General features: G+C 41.3%; 1 protein-coding gene across 5 annotated transcripts in view; it reads left to right on the forward strand.

Moving 5' to 3' along the window:
* TMEM131L (transmembrane 131 like) overlaps positions 1–21148 on the forward strand; it is an 86406-nt gene extending 65258 nt beyond the window's left edge. For 3 of the 5 annotated variants that reach the window (XM_066632587.1, XM_066632588.1, XM_066632592.1), the window contains 15 exons: positions 1373–1515; positions 2700–2886; positions 5990–6175; positions 7019–7165; positions 7806–8422; positions 11538–11698; positions 12833–12957; positions 13172–13326; positions 14413–14598; positions 15097–15175; positions 16026–16111; positions 16967–17087; positions 17219–17307; positions 19210–19352; positions 20734–21148. In XM_066632587.1, the coding sequence (XP_066488684.1) occupies positions 1373–1515; positions 2700–2886; positions 5990–6175; positions 7019–7165; positions 7806–8422; positions 11538–11698; positions 12833–12957; positions 13172–13326; positions 14413–14598; positions 15097–15175; positions 16026–16111; positions 16967–17087; positions 17219–17307; positions 19210–19352; positions 20734–21012 (2704 nt within the window). In that variant the 3' untranslated portion in view covers positions 21013–21148. The remainder of the gene's footprint in view (positions 1–1372; positions 1516–2699; positions 2887–5989; positions 6176–7018; positions 7166–7805; positions 8423–11537; positions 11699–12832; positions 12958–13171; positions 13327–14412; positions 14599–15096; positions 15176–16025; positions 16112–16966; positions 17088–17218; positions 17308–19209; positions 19353–20733) is intronic. The other 2 variants (XM_066632589.1, XM_066632591.1) reach the window with 2 other exon arrangements.

Here is a 21148-nt window from a genome sequence, read left to right on the forward strand (position 1 = left end):
ACTGTGCAAAGTATAGGATATATATTTTACAGTACCTATATATTATAATTAACTGCTTCCTAAATATATTAAAAACAAGGAGTGCTAGACAGATCTCTTATTCTCTTCAGTTCAATGAATGAACATAGTTGTGTTTTACTGTTTACTGAATAGTTGAGAGCTAGCTAGTCAAATAATTACAAAAGAGTACTTCATATAATACATTTGACAGGCAGGGCTGCAAAGATACTTCAAAGATGCAAAAAAAAAAAAGGCTTCAATTTTTATGGCTATTAATAACAGTTTTTCCCACTCTAATAGCTACATTGGTAGTAACATTCTTCCAGTAGCTTTTCCTTTCCATTTGAATCATAGAATTGAAAAATGAGCATCAGGGTGTACAGAAAGGCACTGGAGTATATAAAGTCATGAACCATGACTTTTGTATTTTTGGAATGCAGAAGGTTGCAAAGTGGCATTCAGTTTGTTCTGGGTGGTGCTGGGCTCCCCTTCACAGATCAGGCTTGGGTTTGCCTTTAGATTTGCCCTTGTCTTTAGAAGACCAAGTTGAGTCTGTGACATTGAGCATCTTTCACCAGCTGAACATACCTCAAAGAAAGTGTTGGTTTGGCTTCAGTTATCTATGTACTCGTATAATTTAATCTGGACTTCCTGCTTCTCTTTTATAATTTTCATGTGTATTTGTATTGTATACTGCCTCTGTGAGCTTCAACTGAATAACTAATAAATGTTTTATAAATAAATTCAAAAGCCAGCGCCAAGGCTAGATCTCAGGATTTTGCTGGTACCCAATGTAAAATCTTGACAACCTAGCCTTGGTACAGTCTTTTGTATTTATAAAACCTTTATTGGTTATTCAGTTGAAGCTCACATAGGTAGCATTGAGAAGAATCAGAAAAGGAGCACAGAAAAGGAGCACCACTTTCTCTGACAGTTGTCTTAATCTACATTTCAGCAACTGGAAGCCTGAAATCTAGTCTTGCAGGTTCTTGCCAACCTAGAGAAGGGAGACGCTGCACAGCTGATGGCTGTGACAGTGAGACTTCTGACAATTCACATTGGGTTGGGTGAGATATAGGGATCAAGATGACCCCTTTCTCTTCCATGACCTCATCAAAGCTGCTTCTAGTAAAACTAGTTGCTAAACTTTGTTCAAACAGCTGATCCTTCTTGCTTCCATAAAGCTTGGCTTTGCTCTGTACAAAGATTACTTTTGCAGTAATGGAAATGGTTTTGGCTTCTGCAGTACCTAGAAATGGAAGATTCTCATGTGTTGATTGGAATAATCTGGTGGGAACCTGGCCTGTCTTTTCCTTTTAAATTTAAAGTAGTTGGAAAGGCTTCACTACTTTCTCGCAATATTGTGTTGCAGAAATAATTTGACTGTTCTGGATGTGGTTTACGTAGAAGGTATTGGAGCCAGAGAATTATTGAAAGTAGGTGGAAGACTTCCAGGGGCAGGAGGATCTCTTCGATTTAAGGTTCCAGAATCTACTCTCATGGACTGCAGGAGACGTGAGTGACAAAGCAATCCCACTGGCCTCCCTTTAGGTTAACTACATAGGAGTACATGGTGGAAAGGCAACTGTACATTCATGGTACAGCCAAAATCACATCAGAGTGTGTTTTGCCATGAATAACCGTGGTTCTCACTGCATACCTTTGCACAAAAAAAGTCATAATGGGGACACTTTCTAAGTCACCAAGTCACCCTTTAGCCACCCTAAAGGACTCAAGTTGAGTCGCCCCCCCCTTTAAAAAGCCCACCATGGAAAAAATGGGGCTCCTGCCAGACTGTGTGTGTGTGTGTGAGAGAGAGAGAGGGAGAGGGAGAGGGAGAGGGAGAGGGAGAGAGCATTCACTTTAAAGACTCCCCTGCTTCCCTCCAATCTGTAAAGAGGGTGAGCGGGGGTGGGAGGGATTGTGTGACAGAAGCAGCAAGAGGGAGGAGGGTCATGTGCAGCAGGTGCAAGGCTTACTAGGATGACCTGATCCTTTGCAGCTCTACTCAGAAGTAGTATCATTTGTGCATTTCAATGAGGGTTCCTCCCCCCAAAAAACAGCCATGCGGAGGAAAGCATAGTTGCTACAATCTGCTTCCCTCCCCTCTAACTTCCCTGCTTCCTTTCTCTCCCTGGATTTCTGCAGCCAATCCTAAGGCAAGAACACTCTTGGTCTTCTCCTCTTGAGTCCAATGATATTCTTTCCTATCAGAGATGGGAGAAAAACCCACTCCTCCCTCCTATTCATTGCAAGAGGAAAATATTAATGCTTCCCTGCCTTGTGACTGGCACTCCTTGCTGCTCGTCTGGTCTAAATGATGATCCCATGAGGCTTTTCATGCTTTGAAAACAGTAAGCGAGCACAACCAGACACAGGGAGACTCAAGTCAGCATGCATGGGGATGAGTGCGGAGTCGGGGGCCCTGACTCAAGTGCTTTCTTCCATGTGTCTTCAATGTGCATGACACACAAGTCAACCAGTCACCGAAAAATGTGCATTTTCATGACTAGAGTCTGAGTCACTTGACTCAAGTTCCCATCCCTGCCTGTTACATGTTTTCCCTCTTTCTCCAACTATAAATCCAAATTTGAATGTAGTGTAGAACAGTTGCAGAAAAATAAAATTCTTGTTGGTAGGATGGCAGTGCCTCAAGGTGACGTTTAATAACTACTGTAAAAATATCTTGTTTTCTTCAGAACTGAAAGATGGCAAACAAATATTATCTATCACAAAGAACTTTAAAGTTGAGAATGTCGGTCATCTTCCTATCACAATAACCTCTATGAAGATTAATGGATACAGTTGTCAAGGTTATGGATTTGAAGTACTTGATTGTCAGGATTTTTTTCTGGCGAAGAACTCTTCACGGGAGATCAGCATTGTGTAAGCATTTATTGACAAGCTAATTCATTTTAGGGTTGCATGTAAATTTCAGACCACTAGTTAGCAACCACGCCTGCTAACATTTTTAGCAAAAGCAGACAAATTGGCTGTTTCTATTTGAGATTCTCTCTGGTTAAATGCTTGAAGTTCTCATTTCTATGGGTTGTGTATTCAAAGAAAGTTGCTCATTATTTAAATCTCATTGAAACCAATATCCAACCATAAGGGGTGCAATGCTGGTATAAGGTGGGATACCAAAAAAAACCCGTCCCACCACTTTTTCTGAAAAAAATTTTCTGTTGAAAGTGGAGAGGTAAAGGATTGTTCTGCACCGTTTCCAGAGTGTTAGGGTCACCCCATTTTATGCCCGCATAGGACAGACATAATTGTTTAAGGGTAAGTGAAGCACTGGAGTTGTTTGCAAGGTATCTCCCCCCCCCCCCCATGGTGATAAAAGTGAAACTTATGTGTATGGTTTATGGTGAGGGACTAGTCTTAGGAATCACTTGGTTTGCAGCCCCTCAGTTACAGGTAATACCTGTAATCAGTTGTGGAACACACTCATGTGCCAATGCATCTAACATAGGCCTAATTTGAATATTTTTCACTTTACAATCACTTTTCGTAACTTCCTCACATTGGGGGGATTCAGCTGGGTTTTATTCATATATCACTCTGTGGAACATAATCCTAACACAGCTGAAGTTTCGGGCATCGGCTTGAGTTAGTCAGGTGGAGATTCCCACCTCTGTTGTCATTCAAATGGAAAAAAATAGCTATTCAAAGTTTCAGGCTGCCTTCCTTCTCAACACTGCTAAACCTACAATACAATCTGAGGTATGCCTACTCAAAAGTAAGCCCCATTCAGTTGATTGGAACTTACTTCTATATAAACAGGCATAGAATTGCAGCCTGAGTTACTTTCTTACTGAAGACTTGTCTTTCCAGCAAGTGACATGGTGATGATGGGTTCTTTGCTGCTTCTGTTCCAAGGCTGCAAAGCAGGTGAGGTACCTGTTGCAGCAGACAGCTCAATGTGAATTACCAGGTTTCTTCTCCCCTCAAGCTATGTAAAGGGTACTCAGAGGTCAAAGAGGCACCCACTCCTTGAGGCTGGTGTTGATGAAGCAATAGGTGGCTAGCTAACCACAGGGTGAGCCAACGTTCACAGAGTATTCAGGGGTCAAAGAGGCACCCCCAGTTTGCAAAATCTGAAAGAGCTAGACCTGTGAGTTCAATAAAAAATTGTTTGGGGGGATTTTCTTGCATGGGACCAATTTTCTAGTATGATTTACATAAGGATCTATAGGTTAGCACCATGGACAGTACTAAAAAAATTGTATGTGGTTTATGTTAGATGTGGTAACACAACACAGCTGTTTCAGGTATGCGGAAACACCTTAAATTTTTTCTACAGGCATTTACCTCTCAAGGTAACCTGAAACTGTCGCAAAAACACACTGTTGGCAGTGTTGCGCAAACACGCTTTCAGTAGTGTATGGGTTAACAACTGGGGTTGGAGAACGTATCCCTGTTAACTGGTACATACCTGTTCTTAAGTTTATTACAACTAACCTAACTCACTGACTTCAGTGGAGCTTAGTCATGATGGACTTTCTTTGGATGACTGTGTGTTTTGTACCTATATACTGTTGCTCTGTAGCATATATACTACTGCTGCATATACTGCTGATATAAAATTGAGCTGTTAGCTACATTCTATATGCAGTATTCACTGTAGAACTCATTATTTTTTTCGTGGTTGGCAGTTATTTTCAAGTCAGGGTCATACTCTTCAGTAAGGGAGATTACAGGACTGAAGGAAAAATGTTTTCTTATTGTATTCAGATGAAGAATTATAATTGCATTATAGTGAACATCCAGCATAAATTAAGATTAATTTCTCCAAAGGGGGGATCTGTTTGTACTTCAAAGTAGATTTATAGTGTGTTAATATGAGTTAACACATATTGGCCGGATCCCAAAGGATCTCCTCTATGGAGAACTCGTGCAAGGAAAGCGCCCTACAGGTAGACCACAGCTGCGATACAAGGACATCTGCAAGAGGGATCTGAAGGCCTTAGGAGTTGATCTCAACAAGTGGGAAACCCTGGCCTCTGAGCGGCCCGCTTGGAGGCAGGCTGTGCAACATGGCCTTTCCCAGTTTGAAGAGACACTTGGCCAACAGTCTGAGGCTAAGAGGCAAAGAAGGAAGGCCCATAGCCAGGGAGACAGGCCAGGGACAGACTGCACTTGCTCCCAGTGTGGAAGGGATTGTCACTCCCGAATCGGCCTTTTCAGCCACACTAGACGCTGTTCCAGAACCACCTTTCAGAGCGCGATACCATAGTCTTTCGAGACTGAAGGTTGCCAACTAATATGAGTTATTTGTTTTAGACCTGTGGTCTCCAGTTTGCCACAAACAGCCTCCCTGGCACAACTGGAGCTTACTATCCTGTCGAGGAAGCTTCCATTGTCACCGTCGATCTCCCGTGTTATCTCTCATGTTATCTCTGCCCCGCTGCTTCTTCCAGGAAATCCTAGACCAGTTGCATGCCTGCTGGGGCAGCAGGATATGGAAGTGGTGGGGTGGAGTGAACATGGGGGTGATCAGCGGTAACAATGGAAGCCTCCCCCTTGGAACAGTAAGCTCTGTTCACATGGGGGGGGGGAGGGATTAGCAAGGGCATTGGAAGTGGCCCACAGACCACAGTTTGAAGCACCCTGCTTTAGATAAAGGACATTCTGTACCAAACTGCTGTTGCATCTCTTCTTCTCTTCTTCATTGTGAAACTATGTACTGGTATTGTTTAGTATTTCTAAATTGTCCTCCATACAGTGCTGCTGCGATTGTGATCCTGTGTGCCTTGTATGAGGAGGGAGCAAATGATTCAGCAAATACTGTTTAGTATTTGTTTCTTAAGATTGTCACTCATTAGTCATTAGTAATGTTTGTTACTCTAGGTCATTTTATAAAGAAGGATTTCTCATTAGGCGATGTTTTGGGGCAAGGCACAGAGAGTCTAGCACAGTGAGGAAGAACCAACATTGAAAAAGGAGGGAAAGTTCACAGACATCCATATGTTGTTTTTTTCTGGTGCAGGTTTACTCCAGATTTTACTTCTTCTTGGGTGATTCGTGAGCTGACTCTGGTGACAGCTGGCAGTGTAGAGTTCCACTTCACTCTCAACGTGACCCTTCCTCACCATCTGTTGCCACTGTGTGCAGATGTGGTGCCAGGACCCAGCTGGGAAGAGTCCTTCTGGAGACTCACAGTGCTCTTTGTCAGGTAAAGCATCTCATTCCTGGTTACTTTCAGTCAGGTACAAACCAAGATCTTAAGTGAATGTATTAACTTCTCAGGAACACTAGCATAATTTTTCAGTTATAGTGTAATGACTGCTGTCTCTTATAAAATGCCATTACAGTATAAGTCATTGGTAACACTCTTTTAAAACAGCAGTAAAAACCAAGGTTCTGTGTAGTTTCTATGTTTCTTAACATTACTGTAGAGAATGATGGTTATAAGAGACAGCAGTCAGTACACTATAACTGAAAAATTATGCTAGTGTTCCTGAGAAGTTTATATATATTCCTTTATATTTGAAGTTCCATAGCAAGAATCTTTGCAGTTTTCTTGCTTACTTAGTAATTGAATATGAACTAATTGTTTTAAAAGCAGCAGCCATGGGGAGAAGTCTCTGAATAGGCATCTTCCCACATCAGTGATGATAAAAGCAGGCCCAAGGCAGATAAACAAAAGCTGGAAGCACCAGGGGGCAGGTTTAGCCTGGCTGCAAATAAGAAGGGTGCTTTAGATCCCAGCTCCTTATAGATGGCATGGTGTGGTTGGGAAGCATTCTTACTCAGGTATATAAATTTTATCTGTTGAGACCAATCATCATGACATGACACCCGGCTGTCTGAACCATACCAAGCTCCATAAAGGCTTGAAAGTGTATGGAGAAAAAGTTGGCTGGGTTGTTTATGGTCCCTCATATGTCCCCATCCAGTTTAATGAGCACCACAGTGGCCTGTTGGTGGGATGTTTCTCCTTCTTCTAACAGGCTAAATGCAGACTCTGTTTCCTTTACCATTTCACTTTTTCAGTAAGCATTTCTTTCTTTTACAGTTTGTCTCTGCTGGGTGTGATTCTGATAGCTTTCCAGCAAGCACAATACATTCTAACAGAATTCATGAAGTCAAGACAAAGGCCAAATCCCAGCTCTTCTCCATTGCAGAACAATTCTGTGGACATAATCAGTTCTGAGACTTACAAGTAATACATTTTTCCATTCTGTGGAAGACTTTTGAAGGGAAAACCTTTTTCTGATGCTGTGGTATTCTGATAGTAGATAAGTGATGGTACAGGATATTTATACTTCATGTTCCTTCTTGGCACCATCAGAACTGAAGTTGATTGAAAGCATTGACTAAAATAAATAAAAAACTTGTACAGCAATACCTTGCACTTTTGTCTGGTTAAGGAACAGAGCATCGATGAAAGTCAAAAATGGATGACTTATTATTGCCTTGTTCAGCTTGCAAATTTATTTTGGCTGGCAAAAAATGTAAATAACTAACTATATAACACATGTGAATGTATGCAAAACCTAAATAAATAGAAATAAGATAAAAATAAACACCTTTATTGAACATGGACAAAATTTGAAGTGTGGTTATAATTAAAAACAGTTGAAAGAGTGAAGTGATGAGCAAAGTCAGGTGGATAAAAGTCAAGGTATTGTAATCAAGGACACTTTTTGCCAAATAGACAAAAGTAGTATCAAGTTTTTTTCAAGATAAAAATCAAGTATTCAGTGTTATAGCTACTTTCTGCTTTATTTCAAGCTTTAAACAACTTTTTACAATATTGTCTTTATATAATCAGTAAATCTCATTATTTATCTCAAATTCAGGGGGAGCTGCAAAGCCTTTGTAGACACTTACAGCTCTTCTGATAAAGGCAAAGGAAAAGGTTCCCTTTCTGTGGGCACAGCAACCAGCCGTAGCCAGAATGCTGCCAAAAGAAGTCCAGCAACCTACAGTCATTCTCAGAAGAAGCACAAGTGCTCTGTGTACTATGGTAAACAAAAGTCAAACACACCAACTAGTAGCGCCATTCTAACTACTGATGACAAACAGAACCAGACTGTTGAAAATCAAACCTCAGTGCCGAAAGAGGACATTTGCACTGTTGGCGAGAGCTGGCTAGACCTGAAATATGCAAATAGCATCAACGTAAACATGCAAAAGAACTTAACACATCCAGGGAACTTTCTAGATAAAGAAGAAAGTGCATTGAAAAATGCAACACTTATGAAAAATACTTCTTCAGAGTGCAGTTTGAAGGAGGGTCTTCGAACCAGTATGTTTCCTAAGGAAACAAACTTTAAGACTTCAGAAAATATAACTGAGCTCAAGGAACCTGAGCTGTGTCCTTTGAAGTCATCAAAGAAGCTGTCTGAAAGTCGATTCTCAAGACATTCACTTCAGCAACGATCAGAGTTTCAAGAAGTGTCCAGGAAAAATAATGGTAATGTTTCTTTAATAAGATTCAGCATTTTGAGTAGCCTCAGCGGAGAGATGCATAGGCTTGTTGAAAAGGGGTAGGCAGGAAGTTGGCTATGGCATGCTTGTTGAATGCTGACCAAATTCTGGTGATCTATGTAGGTGTGAATTGCTTGCCAAGAAAGCTTGCCTAGATGGGCCTGGCTATGATATGGCAAGATGGTGGATGCAGTCTAGGCACACATGCATCATGAGGATCACTTAATTGAGATGGCAAATTTTCTAGGAATTTGGAAGGGGAAAAGTGTGTGGTTTTGAGAAAAATTGAAGTGGGCAATATGTCTCTGAGCTGTATTATATATGTATTATGCTGAGATGTATGTCTCTGAGCAGTATGAAGTTGAGCTGTATTAAGCATAATTTAGTACAAAATTGTACTGTATTTTATGTTTAGATGTATAGATGCCAAGCTGCACAATCCTAATTTGCGCAGGAACAGGCAGGCTGGTGAGCCTATGCTGTATCCACCGCAAGTTTGAGTCTGGCTGAGGCTTGGCCCGAGGCGAGGGGAAACTTTTCCCCTTGCCCCAGGGAAAGTTGCATTGGCCCCAATGGGTCCTGATGATGTGGCACAGAACAGAGCAACCAGGAGCTGCTCATGCTGCCCAGGAATGGGGGCTAGGATCCAGCATAACTGTTGGGTCCTGGCCCCATCTCCCGCTCCCTCCCTGTCCACCCATGGGCCTGCCCACCACCTACCCTCCCCCCACCCCGAAATGCCTCCTTGCCGCCCACCCCCCTAAAACCCCTGCATCGGCTGAACTTGGCCATTGTGAACTCACATACTGCCGCTGCTGCGGAGGCTGGATCTGGTCTCCATGGGCTGGTACAGTTCCGTGCACTGGCATGGCTTACTTGGAGGGAGGTGCAAATGTGCTTTACGGCATGTTTGTGATGCTCCCAGGCCTTGCGCTGGCCCAGGGTGCACATGTGCCCTTAGTTTTATTTGAAGTAATAATTACAGATTTACCCACTGTTATAGATGGAATTGGAAGTGCTGCTCCTTATGATGCCCTATTTTTGACTTAAATTTTGATAAAATATTTTTGAACTGTTAACATTGTAATTTAAAAAAAGGAAGATATCACCTCTGTTTAGAAGTGGGTTGTAGGCCTCAGAAATATGTAGAAATGAAATGACTTCATGCTTTACATGTTCAGAAAATAGTCTTTACAGTGTAAAGGAGTGGTAATAAATTTTTATTGGATTATTTGAGTTAGCAGAGGAAGAGTAACTGGCCCACCTCACCCCAGTACTGTCTGTTCTAGTGGCTGTCTGCTGGTATTCTTTTGCATCTTTTTAGATTGTGAGCCCTTTTGGGACAGGGAGCCATTAGTTATTTGATTTTTCTCTGTAAACCGCTTTGTGAACTTTAGTTGAAAAGCGGTATATAAATACTGTTAATAATAATAATAATAATAATAATAATAATAATATCCTGTTGTATCCTAGTGAATCCTTGAATAAACTCATGTAGTGTATGAGAAACCATAGGCCAGCGATAGGGCACATACTTTGCATGCAGATGATCCCAGGTTCATTCCCTGGCATTCCCAGTTAGAGCAGAGAAAATTTCTTGCCCGAAACCCTGGAAAGCGGCTTTCAGACAGTGTTTACCTACTGAGGTTAAATTAGCCAATGGTATGACTCAGTTTAAGGCAACTACTTATGTTCCTCAGTTTTTAGTTCTCTTGTCAGAATTGGTGTTTGTAAGATCACAAGCTTCTGAGGGCCCAATCCTATCCAGCTTTCCAGCATCATTGCAGCTGTGTCAGCATCACTGCAGGTGTGTGCTACATTATGCAGTGGGGAGGGCAGTCATGGAGGCCTCCTCAAGGTAAGGGAAAGTTTGTTCCCTTATCTCAGGGCTGTATTGTGGCTGTATTGTTTTCCAGACTCACAAAGAGAGTCTGGTCCAACAAGAAGCTGACGGAACATACCAAGATTCAGGTCTACAGAGCTTCAGAGCTTGAGTACACTTCTGTACTGCAGCGAGTCATGGACTCTTCGCTCACAACAGGAGAAGAAGCTGAATGCTTTCCACATGCGCTTTCTCCAACGCATCCTCAGTATCACCTGGCAGGACAAAGTTCCAAACAACACAGTCCTGGAACAAGCTGGAATCCCCAGCGTGTATACACTGCTGAAACAGATGCCTGCGTTGGCTTGGTGATGTCATGAGAATGGGTGATGGTCGGATCCCAAAGGATCTCCTCTATGGAGAACTTGTGCATGGAAAGCGCCCTACGGGTAGACCACAGCTGCGCTACAAGGATATCTGCAAGAGGGATCTGAAAGCCTTAGGAATGAACCTCAACAGATGGGAAACTTTGGCCTCTGACCATTCTGCTTGGAGGCAGGCTGTACAGCACGGCCTTTCCCAGTTTGAAGAGACACTTTGCCAACACACTGAAGCAAAGAAGGAAGTCCCATAGCCAGGGAGACAGACCAGGGACACGCTATACTTGCTCCCAGTGTGGAAGGGATTGTCATTCCCAAATCAGCCTTTTCAGCCACACTAGACGCTGTGCCAGAACCACCATTCAGAGCGCGATACCATAGTCTTTCGAGACTGAAGGTTGCCAACATAATTGTGGCTGCTTCAGTGCTGGAAAGTTGGATAGGATTGGACCCTGATTGTGCACTTTCACCTTGAGCTTCATTAATTCCAGGGAATGGAAGATTCATTCAGGTGTCATGTTGCATTTTCCCATGGACAGATTAGAACTTCTGTGAATGTACTAAGGACTGTCAAAGAGTGACTGTGTGTGTTTCTTGTCTGAACAGCTCATGATGTAACTAGGCCTCTGTACTAACATTAATGTTATACTGTATATGGATACTGTATACTGTATATGTAGTGTAATACAAAATGGATCTAAAACAGTTACACCATGTTACATTGTGGATTTATTATCTTAGATTTCTGTGGATGTGAAAACAAAAATGTAAATTTGGGGTATTATAGAAAATCATCTCCTTGAAAGCCTTGTCTAAAATTTGGGTGGAAGTAGTGGGAAAGTACATGGCTGCCTCTTACTCTTGCAAGGTGAAATAACTGTATTGTGTGTGTTTTGCAGGGAATAATCAGCAAGTGCCTCTCAGGAATGAAATGGAAAACTGTGAAACATTGAAAAAGCAGGTTAATATAAAGTCTTCCACAGAGAAGATGATCAACAAAGGGCCTAAAGATGAATCACTGTGTTGTGGAAAACAGGAACTTCCTTCTGCTGAGGTTTCAGTTCTGTGCTTCTCCATTTACTAATTTTAGACATTTGAAGACAGTTTTTAAAAAGTGAAGTGATGATGATTGGGGGGAAATGTATAGTTCACTTCATAGCCATGAGAGGAGTTTGTTTGACGCAACCTCAAATGCCTGCTCGTGTTGACTCATAAGTGTCTTTACTGGCAAGATTCATGTTTTGACCTTTGACGTGAAAGAATTACCACAAAGTTCTCAATCCAGGTTTCCATAACAGTGAGACTGAAAGTGCTCGCAACTGGTAAAATCATCTGTCACCCTAATCTCCAGCATTGCTTTAAAAAGAAAAACAAGAGATCAGAGGATGTGACAAGGGTGACTTTTTCCTATGTGGAGCATTTTCAATGTCGCTTTCATGACAAAAGTTGCTTTTCGTGGTCATCATCCCCCTGCTCCAGAAATGGCAGCATGATTTGTTTGTTTGTTCTGTAGTAAAAGATACTTTTCAGGTAGAGTTATAGAACTGCATTTTCAGGGCATACTGACACTTGCTACGTTACTACCCAGCGTTTGTTGCTTATGTCTCGTTGACTCAGTGGGGTTTAAGCAACCTATATATGCAGGTTTGCAGCTTAGATTTGTTTTTGTAGCCAAATGTTTAAATAGAAAACACTGTTATAGTTAAAATTGGCACCTTCTGTTTCCATGAGTCTATAAATAGCTGGTTTTTCTGTAGGTTAGGTGTGGAACCTAAGCTGAAATAATGTTTTGGGCAACTTTGTACCTTTATGGGCCAAAAAAAAAGTGAGGAAAGGGAGGATTTATAGGGGCTGAATTTGTAACCAGGCTGCTCATAAATCTGACAGCTGGTTCTGGTTTTAATCCAGCAAACCCTGTATAGACCATTGTTCCCAGGTTTAGCCCTTTTATGCCTCTGTGGCTGCAGAAAGAATCAAGGGGTGTGAGGGGAGGAGGAGAAAGGTGTGTGCTAACATGAGTCTGACCTCTTTCTTGGCTTCAGCAGTGATATTGATGACTGAATTTTTGCAGGCTTATTAGTTGCAAATTAAAAACCTGCAGTGTTAAACTCTAACTGCAGTTCTGAAGCAGTTCATACAGCCTTGTGGTCTTCAGTTATGTTTCTTCTTACTAGATTCTGTTTTTACTTTTCAGCAAGAAGATGCTAATCGGAAAATTGGGTCTCAGGATAAAAGAGAAGGACATTTACAAAATGCAAATTGGAATAGGAATCGGACAAATAGAAAAAATAAGAAGAAGCATCTGAATATATCTGCACGGTATGCATTGGTACTAATTTGAATCCTGCCCTTTCTGTAAAGAATCCAGCATGGTATTACAGTGATCTAAGAACCTTGTGAGCTTACGGCTGCATGTGAGAATATTAGGTCCCTTGTCTTCTAATACATATCAACAGATTCTTCCCATACTCACAAATTAATCAAACTTTGCTTGGAAGGGAGAATAGCCTGTTTTTGTTTGGGACTGTTGTAGGGTTTCTGAACAGACAGAGTTGAAGCACATATGCAGTGACTTTGACAGACCTGAACTTCGAACTAACATTAATATAAGGAACTGGTGTACTCAAAGCAATGGGGAAACGTGTAAAGCAGATGAGAAAGCCGGCTTGTCTACACAGAGAGATGCAGGTATGTAGTCAAAATCAAAGACATAACAAGTGAGATGTAACAGTTTTCATTCTTTGTCTTGAACCTTCTCCTTGGTAATTTATCCTCAAGCCAAAGGATATGTGCTACACAGCAGATGCTACAAGGTGGTGAACCCACTAGTGTTTTGCTGCCCTCTGATACTATCTTTTGTGTATAATTATTCCATGCAGTTAGAGGAAGAATTAGGGAATGCAAGACAGCAATAAGTACAGTTGGAGGGTCTGGATTTGTTTTTGTGAAAATGACTCATTTCAATAATTTTTTTCTGTTTAGACTTCTATCAGTTGTTTTATTGCTAACTGCCTTGGCAGCACTTCCATTGTGCAGCCACCTCCTGACAGAAGCTGTCTTAGAATCATACAGTGGGAAGGCACCTACAAGGTCATCTAGTCCAACCTCCTGCCTGTCACAGGAAATCCTCCCAGAACATCTTCAGCAGGTGTCTGTCAAGCCTCTGCTTGAAGATCTCTAGTTAGGGAGAATCCACCACCTTACTTGTCAATCTGTTCCACTGCCAAACCTCCCTTATTGTCAATAATTTCTTCTGGTGTCCAGTTGAAATCTCTTATCTTGCTGTTTGTACCCATTGGATCTAGTTCCATTCTACTCTTGAATATCCTTTTTCTTCTGAATGTAATGTTGTCCTTAGGCAGTGTGGTAAAAAATTCCCACTGACATGGAAAACTGATGTCCACTACAGATACGGCTTTTTTTTTTTTGTAACCCACACTGCACTGGGATGATACTGCATCCTGAGTCATTGAAGATGGCATTTGCCAAGAGACATGTGTGCATTGGAGTTCCTGGTGCCACTAACACAGGTAGTGGTAAAAACTGCATTTAAAAGTATGGCTTTAAAAACCTGAAAATGAATGGACGTTCCAAATCTGGACTTCCAGCTTTTCCCTGGGCCATTCATTTTGGAAGGAATGAAACCGTGACTTACTGTGTCCCATTTAGGTTCCATTCATACTCCTGACTGTTGTCGATAGCATGTTTGCTTGTTAGTGAGAATGAGTTGAGTCGTGAGACTTGATTTTGCAATCTATTTTCCAAATCTTCCAGAAGGTTTCTATCAGTGGCCGAAGAAGAAGTGCATGGAAAGGTTTTGCTCAGATTCGAGCTCAGACTGTGGAAGTTCTTCAGGAAGTGTGCGTGCTAGCCGGGGCAGCTGGGGAAGCTGGAGCAGCACTAGTAGCTCTGATGGAGATAAAAAGCCACCAATTCCCAGCAGGCACTTCCTTTCTGCTAGTAAGTACTGTAAACATAATGTTAGTATGTTCTGTATTTCTGCTTTATCTGGAAAGCTAGCTTGCCTATGCTTGCATGTGTAAATTATTTATGGAAAGGTTTAAAGTTTGAAATTCCAAGAATTAAACTGCCAGCTATTACAGAATATTTTTCAGTAAAGGCTCCTGATGTATTGTAGTATTACTGCATTTGAGTATACTTGAATAAGAACACCCCCAAAGATAAGGGGAGGGGTGGAGAGGGAGTGAAGATCAAAGAAACTCATTTTAAAGTTCAGACTCATTGATCGAACTTAATTCTTAGTCATCCATTGATTCAGGATGCTGCTTGTCTAATCCTCGCTCATTCTATACTCCCATAATCTCTAGAAAAATATATTAGAAGTGTTCATAATTTCTGTCCTGGTGTATTCTTTACTTAGTAAATCCATGTAGTCATAATGGTTAGTGAACTTTAATATTATCAAAATGTTTGATTCACATTTATTGTTTTGTGTAGGGGAAAATATTTCCTGCAGTGATTTTCCAACTGAAACTCCCATCACTTTAAATCTCTCTCACAACATCTGCAACACCAGGTAAGAACATAAGAACAGCCCCACTGGATCAGGCCATAGGGCCATCTAGTCCAGCTTCCTGTGTCTCACAGCAGCCCACCAAATGCCCCAGGGAGCACACCAGATAACAGGAGACCTGCATCCTGATGCCCTTCCTTGCATCTGACATAGTAAAGGCTATTAACCCTTCTTGTCTGTAAAACAATAAAAGACCATCAGCTGGAGATTTAACTTGCAAATGAAGTGGGAGCAAATTCAGGGTGGTGGACAAAATTACAACAAATAACTTCAGAGCATTTTACCAGGTTTTTGGAAGTAGTCAAGGTTTGGACCATGTGGTAGGTGTTCCTGGCTGAACTTCCCTGGAGGACACTGGCAATGAGACTTGCCACTTAATCCTTGATCACTTCAAATGTTGTTTGTTTACCATGCCACTGAGATACAACTCTGTAAGAAACACATAGGCCTGAGGAGTTTCATATGTGTGCAAAAGGCAAGCATGGAGATAAGTAAAATGATTTTACTTACCTCCAGTTTGCATCCTGGCCGCATGCCCCCCTGTAGTATGTTGGGTAGCCTCCTTTGGCATCACTGCTTGCTAAGGTCCAGTGGGGCAGGGGATAGGCTTGTGCTCATAATTGGCATAATTGTGGCCTTTCTGATGATAATGATATTCAAAGGAAATTTTTCCTCTTGCAAAACAAGGAGCTTTATAGAACCCGCTCGTTTATGCATTTCTGTATGTGTGAATTGGGTCTCTCCACTGAGATGAATAGAGATTTTTCCCCTCCTCTTCATGTGTGCAAGAAATTGAATTGGGAAAACCATATTTGATCAGAATATAAGATAATGTGTTCTAACTTGTCTCTAGTAGAGATGTGACAGGTGTTTCACCATATCCAGAGAATCTGTGTCCCAGTTTCACTGACATAACTGCAGAACCAGATAAAAATAAAGGTCAGTTAATCCAAATAATATCTATTGCTGTTGGAATTAGTCTTTATGCTATATCATGGTATCGGTCAATTTTTTACTATGTTCTTTTTCCAGCCACCTTGTATTACCTATAGCTATGCACAGGTTGTGTCTGAATTATACAGAGGTGTTGACAAAAGACTGTATTGTCAGTTGTCCTTGTAATGTTTTCCACTTAATGTACTCACTACCCAGTCTATGCTGAATATTGTTTCAGTGACTATGGCTACAATCCTAACCACACTTTCCTGAGAGTAAGCCCCATTGAACAAAATAAGACTTACTTCTGAGTAGACCTGTTAGGTTAGGATTTGCCCTATATCTTATCCAAATTGAGTAAATTATCTAATTTGTATGTTTCCAAACATCCCTAGATAATGATTGTGCCCTATATCTTATCCAAATTGAGTAAATTATCTAATTTGTATGTTTCCAAACATCCCTAGATAATGATCCATACTACTTTGATTAATTTCACAGAACTAATTGTTTTACCCTTCTAATGTTGCTCTTTCTTTTTTTGAGATGAGATTTCCTCCCAAGTTTTGGGGTTAATTTCCTGCTCACATTTCATCTGAAAATGTGAGAGGCCCTTGATTTTAGATTGTATACCATGGTCTTATGTCTTAAGTTAAAATGATATCTCTTTTTTTTGTAAGTAGTTTTATACCAAATTAAGACAGGGTATGGCACATGGTAACAGTCACCTTTGACTTGTTGCATGTTTTTGCCTCTCCATGTTGTTGTTCTAAGAGCAAGTATATACTGTCATTACATTATAATGCTAATTCTTGCTGGTTTCTAAGATTGTGCTATAGATCTTACTTGCCTTCCTAGGTCTTTATCCAGCAGGAGATGTGTGGCCACCTTCACCTGTATGTCTGGCAAACAGCGTGAACTACAACCTTGAGAACAACGTACCATGCATGGTCCAGGAAAACCCTTCTGTGCACAACGGGCAAGTTTTTTTTCTTACTTATTTTGCTAGAACTGGTGTCATGCTATAGCTTTGCAAATGTTTTTTTTTTATAACCTAACTTTTCTTGTTACAACACTCCTAAAACTTGGTATTGCTTTGTCTTGTAATAGCTTCATTGATTGGAATGCACCATGTGATGGCCAGTTTGCCAACATGTACTGCCCAGTAGAAGTGAATGAGTACAGTGCGTTTCCAGAAGGTAAGTCTCTTACCAAACAATGAGCCATTTTTATGCAATGGGCATACTTGTACAAGGGCCTAATAAACAGTCCCCTTCTATCTCCATCGGAGATAAATATATATATTTTTTACAGTGGCAGGAACTTTTGTTCACTGTTTGCAGCCTAGCAGTCTTCTCCCCCACCCACCCAGTCTTCCTGTCTGCGCTGGCCCAGACAGATGATGGATGATATGCCCTGTGGGTCTATGTCCCTGTGGGTCTATCTACAACTTTACTCAGCACAGCCCCTTTCATCACAAACCATCACAGGCATGTCTCCTCAGAAGTAAGTCACATTGTGTTCAGAGGGGCTTGCTTCCAAGGAAGTGTGTATAGGATTGCAACCTGAGTACCCCCATCCTGCAGGAAGTGATGAAACAACAGATTATAGGGTCCAACTTAAAACGCTCACAACAACTGTTGAGAGGTTTGGCTCCACAGTGCAATATGAATGCATGCATTATTAACAAATAGTTCACTTTTTATTGCAATAAAACCATCAAACGACGGCTTCCAGTACTTTTCAGTTCAATATCTGAAGAGTTCAGATTCCTTTGAATGAAGAGTTCAGATTCCTTTGGTAAAGTTTCAAAACCTGTCATAATTTGGGCCATGTTGTAGCTTTTCCTGGCAGCAATGACCCTCTCTGGAGGGCACTGACAATTGAGACAACACAATCCTTGATCACTTCAAATGTTGTTTATACTGTGCCATTGAGATGTAACCGTATTACACAGACAATATAGACAGGTCTGTACTCCAAAGGTGTTTGCCATCAGAAATTGAATGAATAGAGAGGGATAGGCAAGGACTGGAAGACTTATAGGCAAATACTGTTCTATGTACTTTTAAAGATTAATGGCAGCCATTTACAACCACTCTGCCATGTCACACTGGTGTGCCTCGAGTGGTCTAGAGCAGTGGTTCTCAAACTGGTGGGTCGTGACCCACCAGTTCGTTTAACGCTTACCCTGTCCCTTTAAGGGGCAGGGGAAAGGGGGGGAGGCAGCGATGCGATCCCAAGGATCGTGTCGATAAGGGGGGTGAGGGGGGGTGCTTGTTTCTTACTTGGACAGATGTAGGGCTGCAGCAGGCTGCAGGAGGTGTGGAGAGCCCTGTGCAGCCCTCTGCAGCGCTCCCGGAGGCTTGGAACTTTCCCTGTAAGCGGGCGCAAAGCACTTCCGTTTTGCATTGCGCCCGCTTTCAGTGAAAGTTCCAAACCTTGGGGAGTGCTGCGGAGGGCTCCCCACACCTCCTGCAGCCTGCTGCAGCCCTACATCTGTCCAAGGAAGACACAAGCACCCCCCCTTAGCAACGTGATCGTGGGGATTGCGTCGCTGCTCTAGCTTCTCCCCTGCAAGAACTTACTGAGGGAGTAAAGCTCCCTCAAAGTTTGAGAACCTCTGGTCTAGAAGTATGCTGCGGGAGTTTGGGGGAGGATCATTTGTTAGTAAGACCACTGGGGGATGCGAACCCCTGCTGTCAGTGCAGAGTGCCTTGTCAATGGTAAAAAAAAAACAACTAATGGTGTGCCTTGACAATTTAAGTGCCTTGTCAGTGTGCCATGAAATGAAAAAGGTTGAAAATCGCTAATTAATGGAATAAACCAGAGCAATAATCTAGCAATTCTGATTATTGCTTAGGATCACAGTTCCTAAACTCTGCACCACAGCACCCCAGGGTGCCACAGCACACTCAAGAGAGGAGCTGCAGCATTTAAAGGCGCCACAGGATATTTTTAGGGAAATACAGCAAGGGGCACCATGAAAAAAATTACAGTTAGCCTGGAAAGAGAAGCTTGAGAACCACTGGCTTAAGAGTATTCAGCCTTGGATCAAGGGTCACTCTCATGCAGAAATCCTCTTTTCTCCTCAACTGTAGAAAATATGAACTACCACAGTGCCTTCCCAGGCACTGCAGAAGTTCAGAATCCCACCTGCATTGATCACAACTGTCAGTCTACTTGGAGCGCTCCACCTAACCTCCCTCCGACTTGGGAGCCCACCAGTTATGTCAATTCAACAGTGAGTATCACAACCTGCTAACTTATTAATAAGTTATTATATGATACTGTATATTAATTTGTGATTGTTCCTTACATGTTTTTGCTGTTTGTTTCTGGGCCCCTTATATACTATCACATTTTTCAATACCTACCCAGGACCACTTAAGTCTCTCATCCACATGCCAGTCTTGATGCATGCAGCATCAAGAGTTTATCCTGTGTGTGTGTGTGTGTGTGTGTGTGTGTGTGTGTTTGAGCATCAGTTATATAATTCAGCAGGTATTTTTTCTGGGACTGTGGTAAAAGGTCGTTTTAAACTCTTTCTCCAGGCATAAATAGAAATTTATTTATACTGATCACAGAAGGATAGTAAAATTTGTACAAAACTAATCTGTCAGATGCCCATATGCAGCTGCACTGGACTTCATGACATGTGTGGTGTTCAATCTCTTTCCCTTCAGTCCCTTAGTACAGCATCTGGGACTACTATGAACTTCCTACATAGACTACTACTATGAGTTTAGTCTCAGGATCCTGTGTTTATGCCCATGGGGCCCAAAGATCCTTTGGCTTATGCCTGCCATTTAATTTGTAAATATAGTGACTGTTTCATCACTGGTTACATAAGCACTGTGCAGCATCAGATTTTAAGTACACTTTATTGACAACATTGGTACACTTTCTTTTTAATTTAAATGCTATCATTAACCTTATTCAGATGTTCTGCAATGTGTTGACATGCTGCTCTGTGCATACAGCATTTGTCTGCATTGACTAGAATGAGGTTAGGGTGGGACCTGCCAGTGATTTTTTTGCACCTTCAATGCATGGACATTTGTATGCAATTCAGAATGTCTGAGTAGGGCTGTTAACAGCTTGTCTCTAATTTGCTTTTCTGTTTCAGTCTCTCGTGTTTTTTTTTCTAAGCTTCTTTTCCAAACAGTATTTGAGTTTCTATCTTTTTAAGAAAAGAATAAAAGTAACTTACTAAAGTTTCTTACTAAAAAGAAACATTTTCATTTAGTTTTTATAAGAAAAGAAACATAACTATATTAAGTAAACAAGATGCATAATTAGTGTAGTAATATAATGGGGTTTCATTTAGTACTCAATTACATACTGCAACACTGTAATCAAATTTGATCCAAATTACTTTCAGGAAAACATTTAAGTAATGACTCATTATTTACAAAAGAGATGAATGGATATCAGTCATTCAGAAGAATCTTGAATCAGCTTATTACAGACATGGATTTATTTTGTTAATGGAAGATGCTTGTTGATATCATTGTTCAAATGTGGACAGATCTTGTTTTTTCCCCCACTTGTGTGCTATTTCTACTGGTGTGGATGTGTTTGCTTCCACTACACTCTTCATCATGTTTTCTTTTGTCTTTCAGCCCTACCTCTCAAGTACCAGAAGTTTGTCACCCATGTCCGGACTGTTTGGTTCCATCTGGGCCCCTCAAAGTGATGTTTATGAAAGCTGCTGTCCTGTCAGTGCCACCACTCAGCATTCAACTCAGGTTGAAAACCAGGCTGTTATATGTAAACAGGAATACTACCCGAGATTTAACCCATTCCGTGCCTATATGAACTTGGACATATGGACTTCAGCAGCCAATCGGAATGCAAACTTCCCTCTTTCAAGGGACTCGGGCTATTGTGGAAACATGTGAAAACAAATTTGGTTTTTAAAATGTGAAATAAAGATGCTTTCAGTTTTGATTACTAGAATAAGCTGGTGGTTGAACTAGACTTCAATGTTGGTGGATATTTTGGCACTTTTGTATGGAAAATAAACATTTTTTTTTA

This window comes from Tiliqua scincoides, chromosome 6 (assembly GCF_035046505.1).
Source record: "Tiliqua scincoides isolate rTilSci1 chromosome 6, rTilSci1.hap2, whole genome shotgun sequence".
NCBI classification, from domain to species: Eukaryota; Metazoa; Chordata; class Lepidosauria; order Squamata; family Scincidae; genus Tiliqua; species Tiliqua scincoides.